This window comes from Aulonocara sp. 'chitande type north' Nkhata Bay, linkage group LG14 (genome assembly GCF_057382095.1).
Source record: "Aulonocara sp. 'chitande type north' Nkhata Bay isolate Kocher_YH1m ecotype deep benthic linkage group LG14, A_spYH_male_GT1.1, whole genome shotgun sequence".
NCBI lineage: Eukaryota > Metazoa > Chordata > Actinopteri > Cichliformes > Cichlidae > Aulonocara > Aulonocara sp. 'chitande type north' Nkhata Bay.
Window position 1 is genome coordinate 713,753 of NC_141357.1, and position 26,091 is coordinate 739,843.

The 26,091-nt window shown below is 47.5% G+C and overlaps 1 protein-coding gene across 5 annotated transcripts in view; it reads left to right on the forward strand.

Moving 5' to 3' along the window:
* Positions 1–26,091, forward strand: part of phldb1b (pleckstrin homology-like domain, family B, member 1b) — an 88,828-nt gene that overhangs the window by 35,257 nt on the left and 27,480 nt on the right. For all 5 annotated transcript variants that reach the window (XM_086260494.1, XM_086260495.1, XM_086260498.1 and 2 more), the window contains exons 5-6: positions 841–966; positions 6,815–8,307. In XM_086260494.1, the coding sequence (XP_086116620.1) occupies positions 841–966; positions 6,815–8,307 (1,619 nt within the window). The remainder of the gene's footprint in view (positions 1–840; positions 967–6,814; positions 8,308–26,091) is intronic.

Here is a 26,091-nt window from a genome sequence, read left to right on the forward strand (position 1 = left end):
GCTGGGGAGAGGGAGGTCTGGGCCTCTTTGCTTAGGCTGCTGCCCGGCCTCGGATAAAGTGGATGAAGATGGATGGATGATGGATGGTTTTTATGTTACCTAAGGAATTTGACACTTTAGCCTAGCTTAGCATAAAGACTGTAAATGTGGAATAAAACTATGTTGGCTCTTCCTAAATGGTTAGCAGTCCACTTCATTCCTGTAATGTTCATGTCTTAAATAAGACAGGAAACAGTCAGAAACTAAAAGTTGTTGGTTAGTGTGGGGAAGTGAGTATTTCTGCTAATGAATTGCTAAGCTAGCTCTTTATAGTCTTTAAATGAAGATTTGGTACTTGTTTTTGAGCTTTAGCATCATATTAGCACACACATTAAAGCCTTAGTGCCATCTACTGAATGGCAGTGATGCCTTTGTTCCCAAACAAACAGCAAACCTCTTGCTTTTTTTGTCCCGGTCGCACTAAGCATGTGTGGCTGTGCTGAGCGTTTTCCTCTCATAGCTGGACCAGGAGTTCTTTATACATCAGAAACTGTTCAATAAAAGACATTTTTGGAGAGTTTTCAGAGATATTGCAGACAAACATTGGTTGTGATTCTCGACCTGCATGGCGGGTGACGTGGGGGGTGGGCATTTCGGGCAAAAATACTTTACAGTATTCAATGATAACAATGATAACGGTTCTCCAAAGGTTCCCACCCCTGTAGCCCCACCTACCCTAAAACAACTGCACATAATTGTGGCACACCTGTGACCTGCTAGCTTCCCGTGGCAGAGCTACAGGGTACAGGGATGTGATGACTAAGCACAGGTGAAAATGAAATGTATGTGCTTCTGTTCCAGGCTGCATGCTGTGTTTTGGCCAATCAGCCTTCTTTCGCTTCAACCACCCTGAAGAAGCCTTCAGGATGAAGAGTATGATGCCCCAAGGAGGAAGTGTCTCTGCTGGGGACTACAGACTCTGTGCAGGTACTGTGCCGTTATTGTGGGGTTTCCACATACATGCGTAGTATATCCTGACTGTTATTACTCGGGAGCACTGACTCCACACCTCGCAAACACAAATCACTTTGAAAAGCTCAGCACTGGCACTTTGTCCAGGAAACAGAAAGACCTCGTTTCCCCCGTAAGAAATCTCATTTTCAGCTCGGCCTGCACGGATGAAAGGAGCAGACGGTAAAAAGGCGGGTGCTGGAGGTGGAGAGGTGTAGTTTACAGGTGGCTGCTTGTACAGCAGTAAACTCCACACAAGGGTGGAGCAAGTGGAGCAGCAGACTTTTCTTTGTGTGTTTGTTGGCTTTTCAAACGTCAGCTGCTCTCAGTTACTTTGGTTGGTGTTTCATTAAAAAGACATTTTATATTTGCAGAGTCATAGATTGGTCAGAGTTCTGTTTGCAGCTCTGTTATCAGACCCTCGTCGTCACTTGGAGGGTCTGTTGGAGCCCAGAGCCTGAGCAGGGCCCAGCTGGGACCGAGCTCACACCATGCATGTTTCATCTCATTCCTCTGTCTCCAGGCAAAGTGTGTGTGTGTGTGTGTGTGTGTGTGTGTGTGTGTGTGTGTGTGTGTGTGTGTGTGTCCACAGCTGTAAGTGTACCTTCTCTTGGCAAGCTATACTTCCAGGGATCTGTCACAGCATCTCGTCCCCCGTCCTCCCCCACAGTTGACACGGCGTGCCACCAGGGGATAAGTATAGCACACAGGCACGCTGCCTGCTCTGGACTTCCTGATCCACTAATGAAAGCCTTCCGTTGTTTAGAAACGTACCAATTACGCATTCCTGAGTTGCGTTCAGATGAAGATTGCTTATGCCACTCCCATGATAAACGCAGCATGTCCGCCGTGTCAGCTTGAAAAGACTTGAAAGTGGCACATGTTATCTTTGTGTGTGAACTAGTGTGTGTCAGCTGTGAGTCAGCGTGAGTGTGGTTAGGCTGAATCTCTGCGATGTACAGATGCAGTTTGTGCTCTAGGATCAACAAACTGTAGTCACTTCCTGTCTTTACGATACCTCGGAGCATCTCTCCAGATTCATGGTGCAGGTAGAGTCAGTACAGGTGTGACGGCTGGACAGAGCTGATAGACTGAAGCACCACACGTGGATGTCACGTTCCATCAAGCACATAACGTGTATACCTGTACACAAAAGATGGAGACAGTTTGTGGGTCTGAAATGTGAAGCTGCTGTATGAGTCTGAAACCTGCACTCTTTGTAATGACTCACAGACCTACTTGATGTGTGACTTGAGTAAACGGGTAAAGATTCCATTAGAGTAAAATAAAAATGGCCTGCTTTTGTATAGAGCTTTACTCGTCCCTCAGGACCCCAAAGAGCTTTACACATCCAGTCATCCACACATTCACACACTGGTGATGGCAGCTACGTTGTAGCCACAGCCACCCTGGGGCGCACTGACAGAGGCGAGGCTGCCGGACACTGGCGCCACCGGGCCCTCTGACCACCACCAGTAGGCAACGGGTGAAGTGTCTTGCCCAAGGACACAACGACCGAGACTGTCCGAGCCGGGGCTCGAACCGGCAACCTTCTGATTACAAATAGAGGATCAATGAGGTCATGGTGACCTTGTGATTGACATGCCGCCGGCCCATCAGTCTGCAGCTTCCCTTCGTTTCACAGTCAGCGCTGCTCGTTGCTATTTCCTCGTCACAAACTGCTGCAAAACGCCGAGATGGTCAGTGTGGAAATGCTAACAATGGGTGATCCTGCTTCTGTCTTTAGTATACAGTCTGTTTTCCATACACACGTGAATGAAGGAAAAATTACTGATGGAAATCTCTGAGTCTGCTTTAAATCAGTTCTGCTGGTCCAGGGCTCCTGAGGACTTCTGATCTCCCTAACGGGACCATGCTGCCACACATACATGGTAACACTGCAATGAGTCCTGCAGACAGGGGACGTTTGGTGTTGTCAGCAGCCTGGTGGCGCTGGTTGGCATATTAGTTGTTTATGGCCTACTTCTGTGAATCCTAAAACTTGCATCACTTTGTAACGATTGTCTTGCAAAATCAAACCTCATGCAATTCTCCAGAGTCGTGTGCACTTTGCACCACTCTGTCAGTCCGCCCTCCATTTCCTTAGCTGTTTATCAGGTTTGGAGGGGGGTTGGAGCCTGTCCCACGTGGCGCTGGCGGAGAGGACATGTCATCAGTTTCTGTGCAAGACAGAGAGACAGACAGCCACACACTGTCACATCCTCCACTGAAGACCAGCAAAGAGTCACAAATTGCAGCGGCGTCCGTCGCATTTACCTGTCTCGTTTAGTTTCTGCAAGCTTTGCTGGATTTTCATCCAGCTGGCACTTCCTGTATCTCAGTGCGAGGCCAGCAGACGGCTTTGTGGTTCCTTAAAGTGGCTGATGGCTGGGGTTACAGTATCCTTTTCAGAGGCTATTTATAAAGCTCCCAGTTCCAGTGTGCTGTCTCCCATCTCTGCGCCCTCCCTGCCTGGGTTTCCCCTCTGGTCCCTGTTCCCCAGCCTTCTGTATTCTTCCCAGTGAAAGGCCTTTATCTCCCAGTGACTTGGCTGCTGGACAGCTCTGAGGACAAGGCTGAAGGCTGGGGATGCAGTTGTGGTTTTAGATTGGCACTGCTGCATGCTGAATCTCTTTTTTTCACTATTATGAGATGAAAGCAAGTGCTTATTAATAAAGCACTATTAGGACGTCAAACTGGGGATCTTTTTGCCATTTAACAGGGTAACCGCCACATATTTCCTGCCCCTGTTTTCCATTTCCAAACCCACATTTCCATCCCAGAAGAACCTCTCTGATTTTCCTTTAAATATTTCACCATGCTCGATCAGTGTGAGTGTTTTTATGTGGAAAGATATTCAGACAGACGGTGGGTGCACAGGGATATTTGTCATTTCTGACTTTTGTCCCAAAGTTTATCTTTTTGAGGTTCGCCTTGTTTGGGTAAACTAATAAGCTGCATCGCTCTCTCACCGCCATCCCTGGCTTTAACGTGGACACGGGCCGTTTCAATACTTTCTCCTCGGTCGCATCTAAGCTGCATTATTGACACAGAGAACAGTGACGAACAATAAAATGTGCTGCCGTGACAAACTGCTCGCAAATCTCGCAGTGGTTCATCACTGCGGGCAGGAAAAGCTTCGTTAAGTAAACCACGACACGGTCAGTCATACAAATGTACCTTCAAAATAAAATAAATGCCTGTCACCAGGAGTTCAGAGCGATTTGTTTTTCGTAACTGGGTTTAATTGTAAAACTGCACTTCTAAGGTATTTTATGGACTTTCATATTCAGTTAAAATCGGCCTTAATAGTGAAAATGTTCTCAACAGTGGCACGTTCCCTTGACGCTAATAGAGATTTACTTTGAAAGTCAAGACCGGAAATGCCGTGTTACTGTTCGCGTAACCTGACGCCAGCGGTTCGGCGGTCCGCAGCGGTACCCAGCACCCCGGCTGAACTGTCAGCGCGGCGTTGAAGCTCCGTGTCTCTTCGGTGTGTGTGGAGCCAGACACGGCGGAGCTCTGCCACAGCCGCCCTGTCAGCGCTGTCCGGAGGACGTGGCCTCATGTGTGGGTCATATAGCAGGTGAACCGCACTGAAACTGACCGGGGCGCAGTTTTATTCCTTCATGTGAGTAACCCTAGCTCTCCGCGCCTGAGAAAAGTGATGCCAAGCGGTCACACGCCAAACTCCATTAACAATACGTCGATTTTTCATTCGTGCATTTATCTAAGAAGGTGTGCACGTCTTAGAGCAGCGGTACACACTCGAACCAATCACTGTGACTTTGCATCTTTATTCGGATCATATCACATTAATAAACACGACTGTGTGATTTCCTCTAAATACATCTGATCTTCTTTGCTAACAGCATGATACGGCGTTCTTGTCAGGGGGAGAAATGGGTAATGGCAGATGAACCAAGCGTGTGTTTGTTAGCTAGCGCTTCCATATGATGGAATTGGTGCCGAAAAGCAGAGGATGCTCCGTGTGATAAAATATCACGCCGTCATGTTGAAGCCGGCGCTCGTCTTTACCCGCGAACACGCCGGCGTAAATTGCCAGTTTTTAAATGAAGTTTGTCGCGATGCGCTGGAGGCGATGGTCTGTATGCCATGACATCATTGCACGGGCTTTCCCTCAGCAAACGGCCGCCTTTATCCCGTATTGTGTGTTCCTCACATCAGGATCCGTGACGGTCGATGTGACACTAGCATTGTTACTTCACTGCCGTGTTATTTACACGCAGATGCGTTCATATTCAGTTGTGGTGAGGCTGTCACGTGGGCAGAGCTTGGCGTTATTAGAGAAAAAGCAGGCATAGCTGCTGTGGTGTCAGCTGAGCAGGCACAGCTAATGCATTATTTGTGAAGCTTCTGTATTTTAAAGCACTTGCACTGATGGGATTTGCCTCTGTGACACAAAACTGACTCTTTTATTTGCTTCTCAGACATGACAGCTGTTTTATTACCTCTGTGTTTGCACTGATGACGCTACCTTACAATAATCCTCATTTAAGGTGAATAAAACCTGATCTGTGGAGTGTTCCCTGCCTCAGAGCCACGTGGCTGTGTGTTTCTGGTGTTATAATCTACTGTGCTGACATTGGAGGAAGATGATTAAGATGAGATTACCTGGCCTGTGTCCTACGTTTGCTTTCGGGCCATACAGTAATTGGGTTATGTAGGCACATTTTCTCCTATCCAGTGCCGTCTGTGTGTCCTTCCTTCCTTTTTCCCCTCACTACTAATCCCTTCTCTGGCCTTGTACTTACCTGTCTTCCACAGTAGGCTGGAAAATTGACGTTGAATGCATCTTAAATAACAGGTTCGAATTCAGCAGTTTGTGAAGCTCTCTGGGGAGGTGAGGAAGTCTGGCAGTACATGTTTTAAATAGTTTCATTTCAGTGCGGCTGTGAAGAGTTAGGAGGGGCTAAGGCTCGTAGGATGTTTTCGGCACAGTAAGGAACGCTGTGACACAACCGCACAGGAATAATGGAAAGTTATCAGGGTTAAAGACTCTTAAAGGAAGGCAGTGTCACTGCACTTCTTCTGTTCAGGGGAAAGAGATCATCCAACAGTGTTACTCTCATAGTCATTGAAGGTAGTTGTATTAAAAAGCTCGTTACCCACAGAGGCTTTTTATACTAAAGCTGGTTGGACCGCCCAGAACAAAGATGTGCATCTAACACAGTGACGGGACTGACTGTCCAGCAGGAAACCAATCACAGTCTTTCATATTAGTTTGGAGCTTCATTTCTTCCCGTGTCGTCGCTCCGTGCTGTCAGAGAGCCGAGTGACATCAAGGATCTAGTGATCCTTGATGTCACTCGGCTCTCCCGAGTCATCTCGCTGCCACAGGTTACAGCAGTCCTTGTAAAACCCGCTGAGCTCGAGGGCAAAACTAACCAGAACCTGAAGCCTGTGGAGAGCTGTATGTTTTTTCCTGTTGTCGGTGTACACACGCAAATGAGAGCGTGCTTTTGTTTTTCCTGCCTTGCACTAAAAAAACCAAAACATTGTGCGATGCTAGCTGATGGCGATTTGCAATGTCGTAGTCAGCCTTTGAAGGACCCTCATCACTGCTGCTTTGCTGTTTAAGTCGTGCCATGATGCACAGTGTATCCTGAACAGTCTGTTTTTGCTGCTGCTGTTAGAATTATGAAAATGCCGTCGCTGCCCCACTGCAAATGTTTTCTTTGTGTGATATCTAATGAGCCGGGGCATGTGGTGGAGCTGGGGGAGTTATTGAGGTGCAGGATATCGTTGACTCTGTTTGAATACCTGTCTGATGCCCGTTTTATTCTCTCTGCTTTCCCTCTAGACACAGAGAGCTTGGTCAATGGGAATCACCAGCCCAGTGCAGCCCAGTGTCCCCCAGCTCCTGGAGAGAAAGTCCAATCCGAGCACAGCGCTATCGTCAGCTCTATTGAGAGGGACCTCCAGGAGATCATGGATTCTCTAGTCATGGATGACCCTCAGCCTTCTTCATCGGACGCCATGAAGCCTCCCGGAGGCCAGTCCGCAGCTCACTCTCCTCTGTCGCCCATGGTCAACGGAGGGGGCCGGTATCTGTTATCGCCTCCTACCAGCCCAGGGGCCATGTCTGTGGGGTCCAGCTATGAGAACACATCGCCTCCTTTTTCCCCACTGTCCTCCCCCTCAGCAGCCAGCAGTGGAAGCTTTACCAGTCCATCTCCTAGTGGAGGACCCCAGGACCAGAGTTCTTCTCTGCCGCCAGTGCCTGTACGCTCCTCTAGCTACAACTTCACCGCCCAGCCTCCGCCGGTACCCCAGCCACGGACCATACTGCCTAACTTCAGCAGCAGTGGGGTGAGCCAAAAGGTTCAGGAAAGCCCCAGGTTGCCGCGAAAGGTCTTAACGGAGGCTCCTCCAAGCCCCAAGCCAAGCCACACAGGACTGGGCCAAGCTGGGTCTGAGAGCCCTCGGCAGACCCCCCTTCTGTCCTCCAGTGAATCTCTTAGCGGTAGAAACGCTGTGCCAAGTAGCCCCAGGCCCACACCCAAGTTTCCGACCTGTTCATCCCCGTCGCCCTCCAGCCCCAGGACCAAGACTACCACAGTGCTCCAGGAAAGACCTGCCAGCCCCTTCAGAGAGCACGCCCCTCTGGCCGATCGCTCTCTCACTTCCAGCCCCTCCAGGCAGCTTTCTCAACCCACCAGAGCGTTCCAGCCTCCCCTGGACCCCATCGTCCACATAATCCAAGGATCACCTCTCCAGCAGCATCCGCGCTCGTTGCAGCCCCCGGAAAGCCCTCGCTTGGCCCGGAGGAACGTGGAGGTGAACGGGGGCGGTGGAGCAGGCAGCAGTATGAGAGAGTTGCCACCTTTAAGCCCCTCCTTGGCTCGCAGAGGGGTTCCAGTTCTCCCAGGGGCACTTCCGGGCACGGTGAACCCACTGAGGACTCTGGACAGCCCCTCAAATCTGGGCAAGGTTGTTCCAGAGAGCCCCAGACTTCGGCGCAAGTCAGAGGAGCAGACTTGCAGCAGAGGCATCCGAGCTCGCAGCCCATCCCCTACCTCGTTGTTGACGGAGGGCAGCGTCGGGGGTGCAGGGGTACGGAAAGCGAGCTTTGGGAATTCCTTGTCGCCTGCTTACAGTCTGGGCTCGTTGCCGGGTTCCTCTCCTGTAGCCAGCCCAAGGACCCACAGAAAGATGTCTGCAGGGAGACCGCACCCCGGTATGAGGGAGAGGAAGAACAGCATCACAGAGATCAGCGACAACGAGGACGATCTGCTGGAGTACCACCGACGACAGAGAGAGGAGAGGCTCCGCGAGCAGGAGATGGAGAGGCTGGTGAGTCGGGACCGTACCTCAGCGGGGATGTGCCGTTGTTACTCAGCGGTCTTTAAAAAAACAGCTTATGGATGCGCCGTGTCAGCTGATCAGTGTTTTCTTCCAGCTGAGTTGTTGCTGATAATCCTGACAGATCCTTTTACGGTTTTCATCTCGTAATCCTCTTTTTTAATTCAGTAGCTTTAATTCATGGAGAAGACTTTTCAAAGGCCTAAAGTCACAAACTGTGATGACAGACGCACTGTATTAATGAACTCGTTAGCTCATCAGCTGATGGTGTAACACTGGGCCTGCATTAAACCTCTACAGGCTGAACAAACCAGCTCACTTGTTTCATATGAATTTCCTGAACAGTCTAATTTCCGTGGTCCTTGCAGACGTGGAGATGAGTGAGCAGTAGTAACTGTTAGAGGTTCAGTGTCTCCCCGCTGGGCTTAAGACTGTGTCAGGCATTTTCATTACTTTATTAACTAATTATTCGTTCCAGAGAACCGTCTAGAGATTCATGAATGATTGGTGTCAAACTTTTACAGCACAGATCTGATCTTCCCAGTGAGAGAGAAAGTGGCTGAAGCTCTTTCATGAGTGTGATTATCAGCAGAGGAGGTGCTGCTGATACTCTCGGCTATCTCTAATGTGTGTGTCCTGCAGGAGGAGCACGGTGCACCGATTGCACGGTCTGCGTGTTTGCTTGCAAACTGTCTGCAGCCTGGCCGTTGGCTGTCCAGACTGCTGCTGACATGCGGTCTCTCTCGGGGGGCTCACGGGGCCCCGTAGCAACCGCATCGTTTGTTGTTTCCTAAACTGAGCAGAGGGGGCCGAGGGAGCGCCGTAGACATCTTGAACTTGTCTGCCGCTCTGAATGGAAATCGTCCTTAAAAAGCCTTTGTGTGTGTTTGTGCCTGCGTGAGAAGGCGTGTAATTACAGACGGGTATTTTTTATAAGCTAAAGACAGAGTGACATCGACCGAGTAGGATGGCCTGAGACGACGTGCCCTCTGTCTGCGTGCCAGGTCACATCCTGTACCTCCCACTGAGACACGGGGGCAGCATCAGATCTGCACACTGAGACTGTTTAAACCTCTACAGGCTCAGAGGTCCTGCAGAGCGCTCCACGGCAGGTTCTGGTTAGTTACGCCAACATGTCTCCCTACGACAATCAAGTGTTTGTTTGGGGTGAAACTGCATTTTAAAAATATCAAAATAATAGTAAAATATTTTTTACTGTATATATCCATGAAAGGCTCTGGTGCTGTTAGGCTGCTCATCCATCTTTGAGCGGTCAGGTAGGATTCACTGTGTGAGCCAACAGTGCCGCTGTTTTAAACATGTACGTCTGAAGTTTAGTTTCAGTACGAAGACCTCATTAAAATAACTGAGGCTGCGTCCACGCTGGCCCGGATAGATGTGAAAACGATGCTTCCGCTCGGCGTCCACACTGTCGTTTTGTCCTTTTCACAGAGTTGTGCGTCCACATTGAAACGGCCCAAAACGCTCACGTTCCAGTCCTGCACATGCGTGAAACGCAAGAAGATTGGGCCGGTCTCATTCCTGTCTGCTGCTCTTTGAAACTTCGGCAAAATGTTGAGGAAAAGCAGCGAGCTTTTTACATGGACTAACAACGAGGTGGAGTTGTTGCTGCGAGTAACACAAAAGTACAAAGGTGCAAAAGCCAGGGAGAATACTAGGGCTGACAAACCTGAGAGCAAACAAAACAGCTGCAGTATAATACCCTTCACTATCTTAGTTTAATTGGTCACATGACTGCATCACATGACTAAAATGTGTCATTGTTTTCAAAAAGTCTCAGTTTTCGCTGTCCACACTGACACGAAAGCACCGTTTTAAATGTGTCTGCTTTGGAGAGCGTTTTTGTCCTGAGCAGCGGGGGGCTGCTCAACCCGAGTCTGGACCCGAGTCTGGACCCGAGTCTGGACCCGAGTCTGGACCCGAGTCTGGACCCGAGTCTGGACCCGAATGAATAAACATGGCAGGCCAACCAACAGTTTGTAAGGAGCAAAGGGACTATAGTGTAAGGACTGGGAGTGGATTTATCCACAGTAGCGTGTAGATGGTGCTGCTGTGCCCGTGGTGACCATATCTGATCTAGAGTCCGTTTCGAGTGCTCTATAACTTGGGCTTTTATTCACAGCGAGTATTGATACGCTCATGGATCTGACGTGTCAGCCATCTTTGATATGGTCATGTGACAGAAAATGTGAAAATGCACATTATACCTTTGGAAAAGTGGATACACGAACACATACATGAACAGAAATGCATGTAAACAAATGCAAATATGCCTAATATATACTAAAAGAGAAGAGAGCCATACTGTCTATGAGCCCCACCCACCTTCTGTTTGTGAGTGCCGACCAATCAGGAGAAAGCTAGCTTACAGCTGCAGATGTATAAAGCATATGTCATAGTGTAAATGATGCACACTTGCCCTGGTGTTTATTAAAACACAGGAGGACGATGAGACTGCAGTTGTCACCACACAAGAGCAGGATGAAATCACCAGTGTTGGGTAAGTTACTTTAAAATAGTAACTTAGTTACATTACTAGTTACTTCTATCAAAAGTAACTCAGTTACTTCAAGTTACTCGTTACTTTCAGAGTAACTAGTTACTAGGGAAAGTAACTTTGGTTTAACTCAGAATTCTCTTGTTAATGTGTTTCTTCCATAACTTTGCCAGTCTTCTAGCTTGTCTACATGTTAACACTATCCTGCCACAAGTGCACTGTGCCACCTACCAAAGGAAAAGATAATGTGCACATTTCCACGAGAGAAATCCCACGCCTGATTCTATCCTAGCTTTTTACATCCAACACAAAAACTGCAGTCGTGGTGCTTTGATTGTACTCAGAACTCGGAAATTCTGCCTTCTGAATAGGAAGATGTAGGTAACACCAGACTGCAGATGAGCTGCATACAGGGCTGGACTGGGACAAAAAAATCGTCCCGGACATTTTGACTAGAGACCGCCCACCATTATAGGAAAAATCATAAAGCCTTTGAATGAAAATAAACACTGTTGTGACAGTGATGTACACTGTTCTGATGGTATATATGCATCAATCTATCAATCGTTTGTTGTAAGATTCAGATAATTATTATTTTTTTTAAAGTGAGACATTTTAAATGAGAATAAGAAAGAAAAGTATTTCTTTGTGCCCCCCTTTCCCTGTTAATGCCCTACATGCCCCCCTGGCAACACTTTGCTAGACCCGCCCCTGCACAGTTACCAGCTGTCAGCTACTTAGAAAAGGATCCTGGTGTTATTTGTCTCTCAGAAACAGTTCATAACTTCAACTCATCCATGTCACCTAAAAGGTAAACCTGTTTCTCCATCACAGCTCTGATGATTCAGTAAGGACATCTCCTGGTTTCATCTTCATGTTTCCCTCTCACCAGATATCCAAACCGACATCATGACCAGCAGCTTTACAGCTGTGGCTCCAGCAAACATCAGCTGATACTAGAAATTAATATTAAATAAATTCTAACAACAGCTGATCGAGCTTAAACATGCTGCTGTTGTTTAGCGCAACATCCGCTGGTTTCCTGTTTCTGGCGCAAAGTGATAAACAAACAAGAGAGACGATCAGCTGATCATTGATCAGTTTCATGACTGAAGTAGAAACAGGAGAGGATGAGAGAAGAAGAGGCAGCTTTGTGTCTTTTTCATTGTACCTGAAGTCCAGGACAAACTGTTCCTTTTCACCTCAATACGAAACGCGTAATATTTTCTCTGAATACCAGACGATTCTGTTTTTTACGGGACGGTTGGCAACTCTAATAATTAACCTACGAACAAAATAAAGTTCAACATCAGTAACATCATAGCACCACCCAGCTGTATAGAAACTCCGTCAAGCTAGCTAGCACGCAGTACGAGTTATTGTAACTGACTGTAAAAAGTCAGCATAACAAAAATAAACTCGACCTAAACTTGGTTTATATCTGACCCAGAGAGACTGCAGGTCATAACTTCTTACCTGAGGTTCAGTTCACACTTGGACCGGCGGCAGCCTCGGGTCTCTCCTCTTGCCTCCCCTTTCCTTCATCCACCTGCTGGCCTCCACCACTTGCTTATGTTACTGAATCTGTGGAAGCTCCGCGATGCCACCACACGAAGTAACGAGTAATGAGCCTATCTAAATCCCAGTAACGAGTAACGCGTTCCTGATTTTGGCATAATAACTAGTTACCGTGCTTGTTACCACAATAATAACATAGTTACTGTAACGCGTTACTTAATAACGCGTTAGTCCCAACACTGGAAATCACTGAGACATGAATGTTAGAGACTCGTCGCCTCTCTGAGACATGAAAACTGTCCAAAGGATGAAAAAAATCAAATTCACGTTGTTCACGTCTCTGTTACCAACCTGCTGACCTTCACACACCACGGTCAGACACTCCTTATGTTTTCTACAACCTTTACCTTGTGCAACTTCCAGACACACAGACAATATTGACATTAGATATGGGCTCACGGCTCGTAGCGTATGAGGGCGAGCACATAACCGAGTCGTGTAAATAAGGCCTTCAGGAGGCTAACAGAGGCTCTCTGACAGGCTGAATTCCTCAGCAGCTCGTTATGTTGTTGCATTTGTTGAACTCGGTGAGGAGGCAGGGCGTGGAGCTGCAGGGCCTGTAATTAGTCACAGTCGACTCACTGTCATGACAGATTCTTCTTGCCCGTGAGCGTGTGTTTCAAAGCCTTTCACACAACTGGTTACCCAAAAGCAAAGTTATGTGAACAGTGAGCCTGCACAGTGTGTTCAGGAGAAAGCAGCCTTATTGTGAAACCAACAGGAGCACACAGCTCAGAGGCTGCTGGGAGACTGCAGCTGCGCACAGATTCATAGTGTGGCTGCGTACATGCAGGAGACTTTCACACTTATGTGGCTCTGAAGTCATTTTAATGTGGAAGCAGTTGAACCAGGAAGGAATCATCTCTGGAGACCTGTCAGATGCTTGAAAAGGACCTCAGTCCACTAACACTAGGAAAACTAGTGCAGACCATCAAACATGTTTATGTCTTTAATAATAAGGACTAACATATTGAATTTCAGTGGAGCTCTTTCACCCAACTCTCTCAAACCTTTGGTCACAGTTGGTGTACACAGGTAGAAGACGGGCTCCAGGTGACTCTAAGTTTCCCTGTTGAATGTAATGAAGACCATGAGACGTAGCTGAAGGTAGGGCTGGGCCATATCACACCTTTCATTGTAATACTGGTATAATGTTGTAGAATATGGGTAACACGCGCATGCGCAGTGCCTTTGTTTGCATACGCACATGGCGGCGACGCAGAATAAGAAGAATAAGAAGGGCGAACGCGGATCGTTGAATGAGACGGATGAACCAGAACTGGTTTGTGAAAATGCTGCAGCTTCACTGGTGTGGAACTGGTTTGGCTTTCGTCCGTCAGATACACAACAAAGCACATTTTTTGGTAGAGGATGCGAGCGGACCGTCGTTATTAGCAAACCGAGTTTATGTCCACGGCGCTCAAAAATCTGTCAAAAACGTTTCAGTATGACTTTGCTGAGCTACGAAGCCGCTCGATGGATTGTTGGAGCGTTACGGCTGTCGTAGGCGGAGCCTGGCGGAGTGATACGTGCTGTGCTTCAACATAATGTTACTGTGTTGTTAGAGCTGGGCGATATGAGATTTTTTCATATCACGATATGTTTTTTTCATTTCAGGCGATAACGATATCTATCACGATATCAGCCAAATAACTATATTTGTAAGATTTAAATGTGCCGTTGCTCACAAGTAAAATGTGAAATAATCAGCAGCTTGTTTTTATTTAAATATTTATTTCCCATAATAAGTTCAACAGGGTAGATGTACTTAAGGAACATGAGACTTTTCAGATAAATAAAGGCAAATATTGCAAACTACACAAAAGGCAGCCGCTAAAGCGTTTAAGTTTCAAAATAGAACAAACGAAACAGACTAAATTGTCAATTCCACTTAGAAACAAAATATTAATTCTAAAAATAAATCTTAGTTTGTTTTACAGAAGAACAGACAAAACTGACTAACTTTTGTCAATATCAAATAAACTGAGAACTAAAAGGAAATTCTCAATCTCTCCTTGTTGTATAGCTGAGCTTTTCAAACAGTTTTAACAGTTACTTTAGTCTGACAAAAGCCGAATGACGAATTAGCGCTTCCAGTCAGAGACTGAGGCTACGTCCACACGTACACGGGTATTTTTGAAAACGGAGATTTTCCGTTTTCGTTTTAAAAAATAATCCCGTCCACACATAAAGGCAGAAATGAAGGAAAACGCTGCTATGAACATGCCAAAGCAGCAGGTGGCGCTAGATTCCTAACCGTGCAGAAATGTTGGCCAATCAGAAGTCTAGAAGCCTCGGTGGGAAAAAGTAAACAAAGCTGGGGCATAGAAGCAGAACCGAGTCGTATGTGTGGAGGGACAGTAACTGTGTGTATATGTAAGCATTTAAACACTGCAGAGAGTAGAATTAACAGTATTGTAGAAATTCATTTCACCGAAACAATAACGTGGCGCACAGTGTGACGCATGCACCAGTTTATTGTATTTCCAGACTTGCTTTCGGCACAATTTACAGTGCAGCTACTCTGTTTTTTGTCAGACTTGAAATAGCCGAAATACCTTCACACTACGGAGCTTCTTTGGCTCTTCCGTTCGACAATCTCTCCGGCGTTGGAACCATCATCTGTTTTCTCTTCGGTCACGCTCGGTTGATTTTTCTAGTCGGCGCACTCATTTCCTCCATTACCCGCTGGCTGCCTCCCAAACAAACACACGTGCGGCTTGGCACTTGTGCTGTACGTAACAAGTCACGCGACGTGACGCTGCGGCTGTGATTGGTTCGGCTCTGCGCTACTTAATTTGGATCGGCTGACCTTTTGTCCTCTTAAAAAAAAAAAAAAAAAAAAAAAAAGAGCGGCGAGGTCTATCGCGATAGCTTAATTTTTCTATCGAGTAAAAGTTATATCGCGATACATATCGTTATCGTTCTATCGCCCAGCTCTACGTATTGTGTGTGTTTAACCTCTTTTTAAGTGTTGTGGATGTTATACATGGTTATGCTGAGGATGTGTCGGCCAGTCTCCACTGGAAATGCCTTTTGGTTAAACCGTCAGCGAGGAGTTTGCACTGTTACGTTGTTATATAGCTTTAACGCACATAACAAACAGCTGCTTGTTTAAGTGAAAACACATTGATGGTAGGCAGTCGTAGTGTGGTGAATCTGAAGTTCAGCACTCTCAGAGCAGACGTCACCTGAACAGGAGGACCAGGAAGTTGGTTGTTTTCAGTGGGAGAAGCATTTCGTCATCATCCAGGTGGCTTCTTCAGTCTCAGCTGACGGCAGGTTTCCGACCTTACAAACAGCACCTGCACAATGACGTGGTTTCCCTTCTCCAGCTTTGTGCAGGTGCAGTTCTGTCTCCAGTGTCTTTTTGTGCCATTCAGCATCTGGTCTGGTTTGAGAACAACTGTCAGAAAGTTTATTAATCAGCATATCAAGAACTCACAGGTTCATCGGTCTGACGTTGGACTAAGCACTTTAATTTATCCATCCATCCCTCATCTTTGAGGTTACTGATCATTTGGTCTTCTTCTTTGGTGGATCTTTTACAGTCTCTTTCCCAAAGTAACAGACATGACTCTGATCTTGAGGCTGTTTCAGGGGGCTGTTTTACTTACAAAAGTAAAGCTCAGAGAAGCAGCTGAAAGTGTTTAGAAGAGCTCAGCTGAAGGCTCTGTGCCTCTTCATGGTGCTTCAGCCACGCGCTGGAGTTGAACATGTTTTCCTCTGAAGGAGCCCTTCTGCTGAGTGTCCTCGAATTTCCATGGCACTCGTGTTGGAAGGTCTCCAGAGTAAAGCGTCCACTGATATTCCTTTGACACTTAAGTTACTCAGCATTTGTGTCAGTAGAGCTGGGCGATATGAGATTTCTTCATATCACGATGTTTTTTCATTTCAGGCGATAACGATATCTATCACGATATCAGCCAAATAACTATATTTGTAAGATTTAAATGTGCCGTTGCTCACAAGTAAAATGTGAAATAATCAGCAGCTTGTTTTTATTTAAATATTTATTTCCCATAATAAGTTCAACAGGGTAGATGTACTTAAGGAACATGAGACTTTTTCAGATAAATAAAGGCAAATATTGCAAACTACACAAAAGGCAGCCGCTAAAGCGTTTAAGTTTCAAAATAGAACAAACGAAACAGACTAAATTGTCAATTCCACTTAGAAACAAAATATTAATTCTAAAAATAAATCTTAGTTTGTTTTACAGAAGAACAGACAAAACTGACTAACTTTTGTCAATATCAAATAAACTGAGAACTAAAAGGAAATTCTCAATCCCTCCTTGTTGTATAGCTGAGCTTTTCAAACAGTTGTAACAGGTACTTTAGTCTGACAAAAGCCGAATGACAAATCAGCGCTTCCAGTCAGAGATTGAGCTGCACCGCTTTATTGTATTTCCAGACTTGCTTTCGGCACATTTACAGTGGCTGCTCTGTTTGACTTGAAATAGCCGAAATACCTTCACACTACGGAGCTTCTGTGGCTCTTCCGTTTGACAACACACATCGTTATCGTCCTATCGCCCAGCTCTACGTCAGGCTCATCCACACTGAGCTGAGGTTCTGGAGGAGCTCCTCTGTAACGAGCTCACATTTTATAACGCTGTGCTCAAAAAAGTGAACTTGTCATGGACGTAACCCCGAGGGTGGGGTGATCCCTGACCTGGAAGTAAAAGTTGGAAGGATCCAGGTTTCCGATCAGTTTGTGTGATGGATGCGTTTACTGTGCTCCAACCCTTTGCTGCGTGGGTCGTACCACGGAGGTGTGTTGGTGACGCTCTAACACTGTTGCATGTTTGAGCCTGTCAGTACGTGTTTGTGAGCTGTTACATTACGTTATTGCTCCATGCTTGAGTTTTAGACCCTGGTTGGAATAAGTCGAGTGTAAAAAGGCGAGCACTTACAGAGAGTGCAGGTACAGGTTTCTGTCAGCTGTGGGCAGTAATGCATACTTTGATGCCAGTAACGAGCGAAGGGGAAACTCTTTAAACAGCCTTTAATTCAGCTGGTCGTCGCTAGCCTTTGGAGCCTGGCGGTAAGCCCTCTCTAATGACCGAGCCCGTCTGATCCAGGCTGTCCGGCCTGGCGCTGCTCTCTCCACATGGCCGTCTGACTGACACGCTGTCTTGGCAAACACAGTTGGCACGAAGCGAGTGCCCGAGTGCTTCATCCTCGGCAGATTCGCACTTCGTTATCAGTAAAGACGGTCCCGTCAGGCCTGTTTAGTTCAGAGACGCGGTATTTTGTGCTGAGGATTGTTTATTAATGAAATGGGCTGAACCAGCTGTGCGCCCGCTCTTACTTTGAAAGGGCGTAAAGCAGGTGCAGCTGCAAAAAACTCTCTCTCAACCCAGAATAGCAAAGGACAAAAAAGCAAGTACGACTTCATCGCTTGCTATTCTGAGCAGAGTTTACTTTGCACAGTGACTCACAGTGTCTCTGTGTGTGACTTCCACTCAGATTAGCTCGCTTCAGATCTGTGTGGTGGGGGCCATCCTTAGCCAGAGTCCTGTGGAGAGGGAATCTGTTGTTGGAATCCTCCTGGTTGCTCCCGGAGGTTGATAAAGGTCGATGCTTAATGCATCTTTGATGAATCCTTTTTCTCAGATGTACAACTCTCTCTAGACTTGAGTTCTCTTCTCTTGACCTGCCCTTGAAATATCAGCGATGGGCCTCGAGTTGTGAGGACTTCGCCTCAGGCAGAGATTTGATTTCGTGGAGTTTAAAAGGAGGTTGAACTCTGAGAAACTGCTGTCAACAACCTGTCCCAGTCTGCCTCCTCCACGTTTTCCTTCATATTCCATTTGAGGTGTTGGGGAGGGTTTCCTGCATAGTTGGTGTCTTTGCCGTCGTCCACGAGGATTAGTGCCCCAAATATACCCGCGCTCTGCGTATGTGACCGTCGTCTCCCACGACACGACCAAATATGTCCAGCTACTGTGGGACAGTAAACCTGCCCACCTAGGCTGCCAAATATATCCTGCACCTAGACTGCATGAACCCTCTGACTGGCAGGGAGACGTTTCTCAAAGGGAGCGTTTGCAGAATCGCAGCTTTGTGTAATTCACTGCACAGTAAATATTTAGACTGTAGCAGCAAGCTGCCCGTCTGCATGTTTACTGTGGCCAGGCAGATTACTGTGATTCCAGCTCCTCTGCTAGAAAATCAGACGGGGCCAGGAAACAGGAAAGGATAGATGTGCTTGAACAGATAAGACCACTCTTTATCTGGGACAGCCATAAATCTGTTGCCCCACCCATCCAAAGGAAAGCTGCAGTAATCCAGTCTGGAGACGGCACCAACGACGCTGCTGCAAACAAGAGGCAGATTAGGTCAGGGGCACCGTGTCACACCAACACAGCATTGTGTTCACGGTGCTGTCTGGCCCTCAGAGGACACGCAGCAGGGGACGGTTTGAAAAAGAAGTTTGAACTGCTCGGCTGCTGTTTGCTGGCCTGTCCACTAGAGGGCGCCGTGCTACTGTTCAGACTCTTTGCTGGTGACCGGCAGCTTCCACACGACTCACTCACTCTTTAAACCCTTTGAAATGCAAATTTGCTCAGAAGTGCTGAAAATGAGAATGTCTGTAATGAAATGCATAAAGACAGAGCTGTGAGGAAAACATGAGCATATATTATCTAAACGTAAGATTTTTGATGGGGGCGGGGCACTGCTGATGTTGCTGGTTCAGCTGCACCAGCGTCCAGAGAAACCACCTGCGTCCCGTTAGACGAGTCGTAATAAAAATGTATAAACCTGAGATCTGATGATGCAGCTGGAATTATAAATGGAGAAGAAGATGAGGGATGTTTACATGAGGCAGCCAATTACATTTGACTTTCAGTTATGAGTTTGGATGACAGACTCAACCATCACTGGTGTCTGGGGTGATGGTGCAAACACCTGAGGACATGAAGAAGAGCTTGCAGGGTGGAGGTGAGTGTCGAGGGTTGTTTGTGACTGGAGGACGTCTACAACATGACCTGCTGTGACGTACAAGGTCAGACGGGTAAACTGGTTTCAGCAGGCTGGGAAGCTCGAGGCGTTTAGTGGCTGCAAAAGGAAACGAGGAGGAGCACAGAGAAGGTTCATGGATGTAGTGAAGGTTGGTGGAGGCAGACGATGAGGTGAGCCCTGAAAGGACCGGCTGAAAGTCCAAACCTCACTTCCTCTCCAGCCTGCTGCTGACCTAAAAACGTAGAAGTCTCCACTATGGACCAAAATAATGATTCAGTCTGAACTGTAACAGCCTCGTTTGGACAAATCTGCAGCTGAAGAAGTCATGCAGACCGCAGCATTGGGAGTTATGTGATATAAGCGAAGCCTGGATTTATAATGTGGTTAGTGAAAAATGATCAACGCTCTCAAAATATTGAGTTTATGTCGAAACACAATAAGTCAGTCCTCGCACACAGAAGCAGGCAGCAGGTACAGGCTGCACCCATATGTAGTAAAGTAACCCAAACAACTCTAGACTCGTGTTTCTGTCATGCATGAATCAGCTCATCACTGCAGCATGGTGCTCCAACACATCCAACGTGGTCTTCCTCCTGGAGCAGACTCCTGGAAGCTCCTGATATCATGAAGTGAAATTGTTTGGAGGCCTTTAATGTGCCTCTGCTGAGCGTTTAAAGCAGCACAAAGCACTTCAAAGGCGCTGCTTTCATTATTAAACAGCCAAAAGAGAAATAATTAGCAGAAGTTGGACTCGAAGCCAGTGCGGAGAACAGTGGGAGCACTTCAAAGCTCGCTCGGCCCCTGATATCTACAGCTAGGAGTGTATCTAACAGCTGAAGACCATCAGTCATGGGCGTGAACATGGCCTATTTCAGGATAAAGTTCTACTTCATGTGCAGAGTTAGCCCCTTTGCTTTTCTTAGAACTACCCAGCAGGGCTCCTCCCACTCCAGGAAGTCCTTGCATGTTATGATCTCTAACTCCACCTCTCACAAGACCTGAGAGGCTGGGGGTTCTGAAGTGGAGGGTAGGCTTCGCTCTTCGTCGGTCCCAAAGTAGCTCGACCAGGAGGCGCGCAGAGAGCAGCTATGGACCGCTACCACATGCTGAGCGGCAGCAGCAGGACCTCCCCTCTGCTGGGAGCTCAGAGCAGGGAGCAGGCCATGGTGTACCTGCTGGCTCTGGCTAGAGAGAAGCCGGTCTTTCTCAACAGCATGGCAGCTCTCATGAAGGTAACTGCTGCTGCTGATGTTCACGCTTCCTGTCGGAGGGATAATAGTAGCACTGTTCAGAGGCTGCATGTGGTTCCAGCTTGGTGCTCTCAGACTATTTGTGTGGAGGTTGGGAAATGTGATTTTAATCCCCGTTATGGAACGATCCCATAAACCTGGACTGGGTGGAAATGTGGGGTCTGTGCTGAAGCAGAGGCAGAGCCCTGCTCTCAGTGCTCACGCCTGTGGTAAGGAATGCATGTTAGCGCTAAGCTACATTTCAGACACCGTCGGTGTATTAGTCTGTGCTGTTACCAACACTATAATCTCTTACAGAGCAAACAGGAAGTTTCTAACAGATGTTTGGTTAACAACAAGTGAGCTGTTCCATATTTATGTGACGGAGTGATAAAGTGCTGAGGGAGCTGAGCTTGGTGCCGGTCGATGCTGTGCGTCTGGCTCCGCCCATGTGGACCCCTCAGGTGTTATAGATGGATGATGCCACAGACTGGTTACGTGTGTGAGCGACCTCGTCCCATCACTGTAAATGCATGCAGTAAAGCAGAGAAAAGGTTTCACTGTGCACGAAACCTGGAGCTGAAATCAGTGTGTTGCAGCTCGTAGGCCTGCTTAGCAGTCTGCATCTACATGTGCTAGTTGGTGATAAATGACAGAGGAGATGCTGGAGTTAGACTCCTGTCAGGCTCACACCAAGCCTCGTTATTATTAGCACCAAAACATGTATACCTGTGCTGTCATACACAAACTGCAGCAGCATCTCCGGCTGCCTCCTCGGCTGTCAGAGCAGCCTGGCCTCGTGCTCTGAATCCTACCTGAGAGAACCCACAGGTGTCTTCCTGTAAGGTGGAAGGTGCAGCAGAGCCCTGTGCTGCTGTGTGCATCCTCCACGGTGCAGCTGTTTGGCTCCTACGTTAACTAAATCTTCTCCACACTGTTTGACTGCTGCACCCAGCAGCTTCTCGGGCGGGTATTGATATTTAATTTCTTAGGCGTAGCAAATTGTTTAAGTTGACAGAGCTGATGTAATGGGCTGCACGTGTTGCACACTCAGCGTTATCTCCATCCTGTAACAATCAAGCCGTAAGCCTGCTTTATGGTCTCAGCAGTGTTTAGAGAACGTGACTCGCATCTGGCCTTTGATGTTCTCCTCTCTATGCTGCAAGCGTTTGACGTGATAACTGGAACCTGGTCCTCACTTTAAGAAGTGGCCTGAGGCCTTGGACGCCCCTCAAAGAGGAGGCGTCGGCGGCTTAAATGCTAGCCACCCCCTCTACCAGCAACAGCCCTGTAGTTTGATTGGATGATGGGTGCCAGTGACTCCACACTGAGGACCACCAGCTTTATTAAACAGCTCTTCCTGTTTGTGCGTTCAGCCAGGACAGAGAAACGAGCATAAAAAGAAATTGTCTGTTTGTTCCTCCTCTGGGAGCTGAAACCACGAGGCTGTGATGATGAATGGCGTTTGTTCTGTAGACCGTTACGGAGAAGGCAAGTGCGGCGACTCTCCCACCCCGCCTGCAGATATATGTAGAGAATAAGGCTTTGTTGAACTTTCCCAGTTTACCCTGCAGAGCCTGTGCATGTGAGGCTTGTGTTTACGCCTGTGACGTAGGTTGAGCGTGGCCGTACGCTTTAAAAGTAACCGCTCTGATCAAAGGTACTCGGGCAGGGGAAGGCCCTCGGGGCGCTCGGGGGAGGAGGAGGGAGGAACATTAAAGGCTATGAGGATAAAACAGGAGACGGCGACTCTCCTGGGAGAGAGGGAGACGTGAGGAAGCCATGCCGACTGCTGGGAGGATGAGGATGGTACAGAGTAACAGTGAGGCTGTGGCTCTGTGCACATGTGGGAACAGCGTTGTTACTGCTCAGAGCAACACTGTTACAGGAGTTTCATTACTGAGGGAGGAGCTGGGGCCACATGGTAAACTAACACAGAGCTCTCACACAAACATGCTTCAGTGGGAGTAAACGCGTGGTGCCTCGCCAGAAGACATGAACTGCTTCCTGTTTGTTTCCTGTTTGTTTCCTCCTTCCTCTCACTGTTGCCTCAGATTACAGGACAGGCCGCCCACAGCACAGCGTCAGTGTTTCTGCCAGTGGGTTGTAACCCAGCTGACTGCCATGTTTGTTTCAGATCATCAAGCATGCACGTAGACCGGGATCAAACCACCAACCTCTCGATGACCTGTAGATGACCTGCTCTACCTCCTGAGCTACAGCCACGCCCACGTGCAGTTTTTAAATGGGGATTTCACTTGTATGGGAAAAGGTTTCCCACACCTACCTGTCCTGTGTGGAGACGTAACGCCTCCTGTTAGTCCAGGACATGGTCCACTGTAAAGTCACACAGTGGCTCTAATGCTTTGGTTTCTAAATGGAACAAATACGAGTGTTATTAGTTCTCGTGTCCGATTTGGAAACTGTTTGTTCCAAACTAGGCCAGCTGTTTCCTCCTGGTACCTGCTGGCTTCAACTTTACAGTAGCACTACACAGATCTCAGCGACGCGTGAGGTTCTTGTCTAAGAAATTTAGAGCGATAGTTAATGTGCAGTAATCCTGTAGACAACACACTCCCTGAAAAACCTTTGTTTTTGGTCGTTTGGCTTGAAACAGCCACATTACAAGGATAAACCAGCAGCACCGGCCTCAGAACGCTTTAATCCAGCTAATCCAGCCAGTAGGTGAGACCGAGAGGGTGGGTGCAGGCTGGAGACGTCCTTCACAGCCCCCGTGGTTGGAGTCTGGGTGACTTGACCCAGCACCAACACTCCACTAAAAATCTCACGTGTGGGATTTAGACTGCATGCACACCCATCTGATGCTGCAGCTTTGGCACATTTAAGCAGATTATCAAAGCTGCAGTTTATGAATCAAAGGCGTGAATTTGCTGTGAAATGTGTCAAAAGCAGCGAGACTCACATCTGTCATCATGAAAGGAAAGTTTGCCTCCTGCAGATGTTGGTTTATGTGACCAGTACAAGCTGTGTCTGTGATGCTCACATTGTTGGTGGTGTCAGATTTGTGACTTTGTTTTGTGTGTCCTGGTGACGCAGCAGGGCACACAGGCAGGTTTAAGCATTCACTAAAATAGAAACGCTTAGATGTATAAAAAATCTATTTGAGGCTCGGCTCCATGGACTACGATCCTTTACCTGAGTCACAGGATGCAGGTTGACACGTGAATAACTTCACTGAGGTTCCCCGTGAGCCAGCATACACAGGACAGACGCTACGAAGCACAAACGTCTGAGAACACGTGAGACTAACAGTCAGCTGTGCAGCAGCAGAACTGTGACACGTACAGGCGAGGACCTGAGATACCAGACTGATTCAGGAAAATCATCACAAAGCTGACATGTAAAATCAGGAGCTTCACCCACATGCACTCGTTAGTGTAGTTACTGTAACAGTGCAACGTCAGGATCTGATTATAAATACCAAGCAGCTGACCTCTAATGACAGGAGCCAGACCCGGCTGCAAATACATGTTTAGCAGTACTCTGTGCTACAGCTAGCCTTTGTGGCTAGGCTCGTACTGTTCCCTTTATGTAGCGAGTGGGTTTTATTTCCTGTGAGTGTCATTGATGGATGTTTGTTTATAATGGTCTCCGTGGACGTTGCTGTGGAGGTCCTCCATCATCTCCAGCCCTGTCAGCGTGGAGGGGACCGGCGTGATGTTACGGCGTGATGTTACGGCGTGTCGGAGACTCTTTAAGTCTGTGTTTCAGCCATGCTGTTGGCACTTGGTGTTTGTCTGATTTTGCTATGTGTCCATCATGAGAGCAAGTAAACCCTTTTCCCAACATCCGATTTTTAAAACCAGTTTCAGATTAATAGTGGGAGAAGTTCTTTTGCATTGATTAAACTTGGGACGTCCTTCTTAGTCATTTGCTGGTCCAAATGAAAAGCTCTCCATGTTGTAAATGTGCTGCTGTGACTGTGTCCGGCCGGGACATGAGTGTTGGACATGTAGGGCTCTAATTAACACACTGACCTGCTGTACCACCTCCGTCCTTCTCAGCCAGCTCAGAGACGCCTCACAGCTGCTAAAGATGTCTGCAGACAGACTTGGACACAAGTGGGCGACTTCTGTGAAACAAGCCCAGAAAAATGGGATTCACAGAAATCTGTCCACAGCTGATTGAGAGCATCTTAGGCCCAGTTTGAAGCTGATTTATGTGGAAGACTGTGTGACGCTGCTCCTCATCCAGGTTGGCTTGCAGTCAGACAGCTTATGAACCCCGAACAATCTAACCTTTGTGTAGATTCAAGCAGATGTTGAGTGGGAGGACTGGTGTAGGTTTTGGTTTGAAGTTTTCTGGTGAACGTACAGCACTGCTGCACAGCCCAGAGGGGTCTCGTACTCCCACTCACTCAGTTACAAGCTAAGCTGGTCCCAGATTCCAGGTTAACACTAACGGGGGGCTGTAGCTCCTAATCGTGCAGATGCTCATACTGCAGCATGAGGGGGAAAGACGCACCAAAGCTCATTACTGTGGCTGAAACTGCTCGACTTGCCGAGTGTTCCAGATCGGCTCTGAATGAGATCACAAGAACACAAAGTGTGTCACTGAGTTTCTGGTAAAAGATTGGTTGGAGATTTTGAAACACTGGTTGGTGTTTTGTTGCCGGCTGCCGCCCTCGTCTGCAGCAGAGGGCTTCCACAGCAGTAGATATTTGGGTGGGTGACCTGAGCCCACACAGTGACAGCTGACTGCCACAGAGAGGTTGTTTCAAGCAGTGCTAGCTGTTTACTGTAAGGCCGGGGAGCTCAAAAATAAAGTGGACTGCATTATGTACTGTGTTCATTTTAATATGTTACCACCCAGCCTGTGCTCACAGGCTGCAGCCACAGCAATGCCACCCACTGTGGACTTTCTCTTGTGACCTTTAGCATTGCGGTTGTTCCTTTCTAATTTAGACACGACCATCTTTGAATGGCGGTGGAGTGCTAACTTGTTAGCTGAGGTGGATCCATGGACCGTGTTTGTGCACCACAGAGACTCATGGGACACATGAAGAGCTATAAAAAGACTTGACAGTTACACCACAGCGAGGCCTGCTCGGCTTATTTTAAAAACATCCTAAAATCCACAAAACACAACTGAGATGGTTAATGAGTGCAAGGCTACAACGCTAACTGGCACCAGTTTGTTCCAGGTTCCATGTACTGGTAGGTGAACCAGTCAGACCACAGGGCCGGTCTGGTGAGTTAGTCGGGCGACTCACAGATGATGACAATCGTTTTGTAGAATTTTCCGAGTTTTAGGACAAATTTCTTAACGGCTACCGACTGAAGGATAGTTTGTCTGTGCTTCACGTCTGTGAGTCAATGATTCAATCTAAATGTATTCATATAGGATCAAATCACAACAGCAGTCAGCTCAAGCTGCTTAATGTTGGACCATAGAGATTCTACAGTAACAGGATCTGCAGAGAAAAACCAACAATCACATGACCCCTTATGAGCAGCAC